Below are 1,299 nucleotides of genomic sequence, written 5' to 3'. Positions count from 1 at the left end.
AATAGACTGTGAGCAACAATGACATATTGTTAGTTCTAGGCCGTGGCACTTAAGAGCCAATGCACCCCCTCTGTCCCTCCCCTCTCATGGTGCAGAGACCCTGAAAGCCACACATACCAGACTGTAACTCCATCATGGAAGCCACCCAGATCTCCAAGTCACCATTTGGAGGAGACCACACAGGAGGACCACGTGATTCACATCACACTTTTTGTGAGGATAAAATAAACCTTTTTTGTGTTAAGCTGTTGAAATCTTGGAGGTGCTTATCATAGCAGCATAGACTATCCTCTCCTGACTAAGAATACAGTTAACTCCTTCAGATTTCTTATGCATTTAGATATACAAGCAGGCGCCCCATGGGCAGCAGCGGCAGCCGGGCCTTGAGGCGGTGGTGACAGCCCCGACAGCTGCCCGCAGGAGGCAGCCCTGGATAGTGGGATGTCACCGCGGGAACAGCCACGACACTCAGCCCCGCAGCACCCTCCCCCCCACTCCCGACGGTGGGGACAAGACCCTGCACCTGCTGGACCAGCTGCTGGCCACGTGGGTGGTCTGGGACCCTGGGGAGTTGGGGCCCGGGATGGCCATGTCGCCAGAGCAGAGCACTGAAGAACACCCGGACAGCAGCAGTGCCTCCAAAGCCCCGGCAGCAGTCACAAGAGGCCCGAGAGGCAGCCAGCCATCTCCTGCGACTCCTTGGAGGAGCTGATGGCCAGCACGAGCAGGAGCACTCCCCGACGGCGCCCCGGCCCCGTGGCCACCGCGGACCCCAGCCTGCCTGGCCAGGTGGCGGAGGCACCGGGTGGTGCTGCACGGTGCGCACCCGCTTCCCACCCAGGGCTCTGGCCGGAGGTGCAACACCTCCCAAATGAAGTACCTCGGATCTTTCACAGCCCACCTTTCCACATTCATATTCAGCTGGCTGAACTTGGCCGCTGCTGGCCAGGGCTGGTCAGCTGCGCAGGCAGGTGCGGGTGCTGCAGCCTTGGAGAACCTGTCTGCAAGGTTTCCTGGAGCCTGAAATGCTTCCCCTTCCTGGCCAGCCACTCTCCACGGTGGCGAAGGCTCACGAGGCATGGGCGACACAAGCTGAACCTCTCCTTGCCTCTGGTCCACAGTGCTTCCAGAAGGTTCTGCGGTGGAAAGTGTACCCAAGGTGTGCTCTCTGTTCTGCCACTGTGTTCCTACCCAGCTCCGAGGTGAGGCCCAAGCTGTAGGGCCTCAGCCGAACTTTGAGGAGCAGGGTTTAGAGATGAGCTTCAGACCTCCCCCAGCACTGGTGGCTGCTCTGAGCCT

General features: G+C 59.7%; 1 protein-coding gene across 1 annotated transcript; it reads left to right on the top strand.

Annotated features, from left to right (window-relative positions):
• Window positions 1–340: 340 nt before the first annotated feature.
• On the top strand, window positions 341–789 carry CYS1 (cystin 1; the record flags this gene model as incomplete). The annotated part of the gene is given in 2 exon segments (XM_008589722.1): window positions 341–638; window positions 641–789. Coding segments are annotated over 2 exon segments (447 nt in total), but the record flags the coding sequence as incomplete, so codon positions are not given.
• Window positions 790–1,299: the final 510 nt, after the last annotated feature.

This window comes from Galeopterus variegatus, unplaced genomic scaffold, assembly GCF_000696425.1.
Source record: "Galeopterus variegatus unplaced genomic scaffold, G_variegatus-3.0.2 Scaffold5611, whole genome shotgun sequence".
NCBI classification, from domain to species: domain Eukaryota; kingdom Metazoa; phylum Chordata; class Mammalia; order Dermoptera; family Cynocephalidae; genus Galeopterus; species Galeopterus variegatus.
The sequence above is the reverse complement of the archived record's forward strand: the minus strand, read 5'-3'. Positions and strand labels throughout refer to the sequence as shown.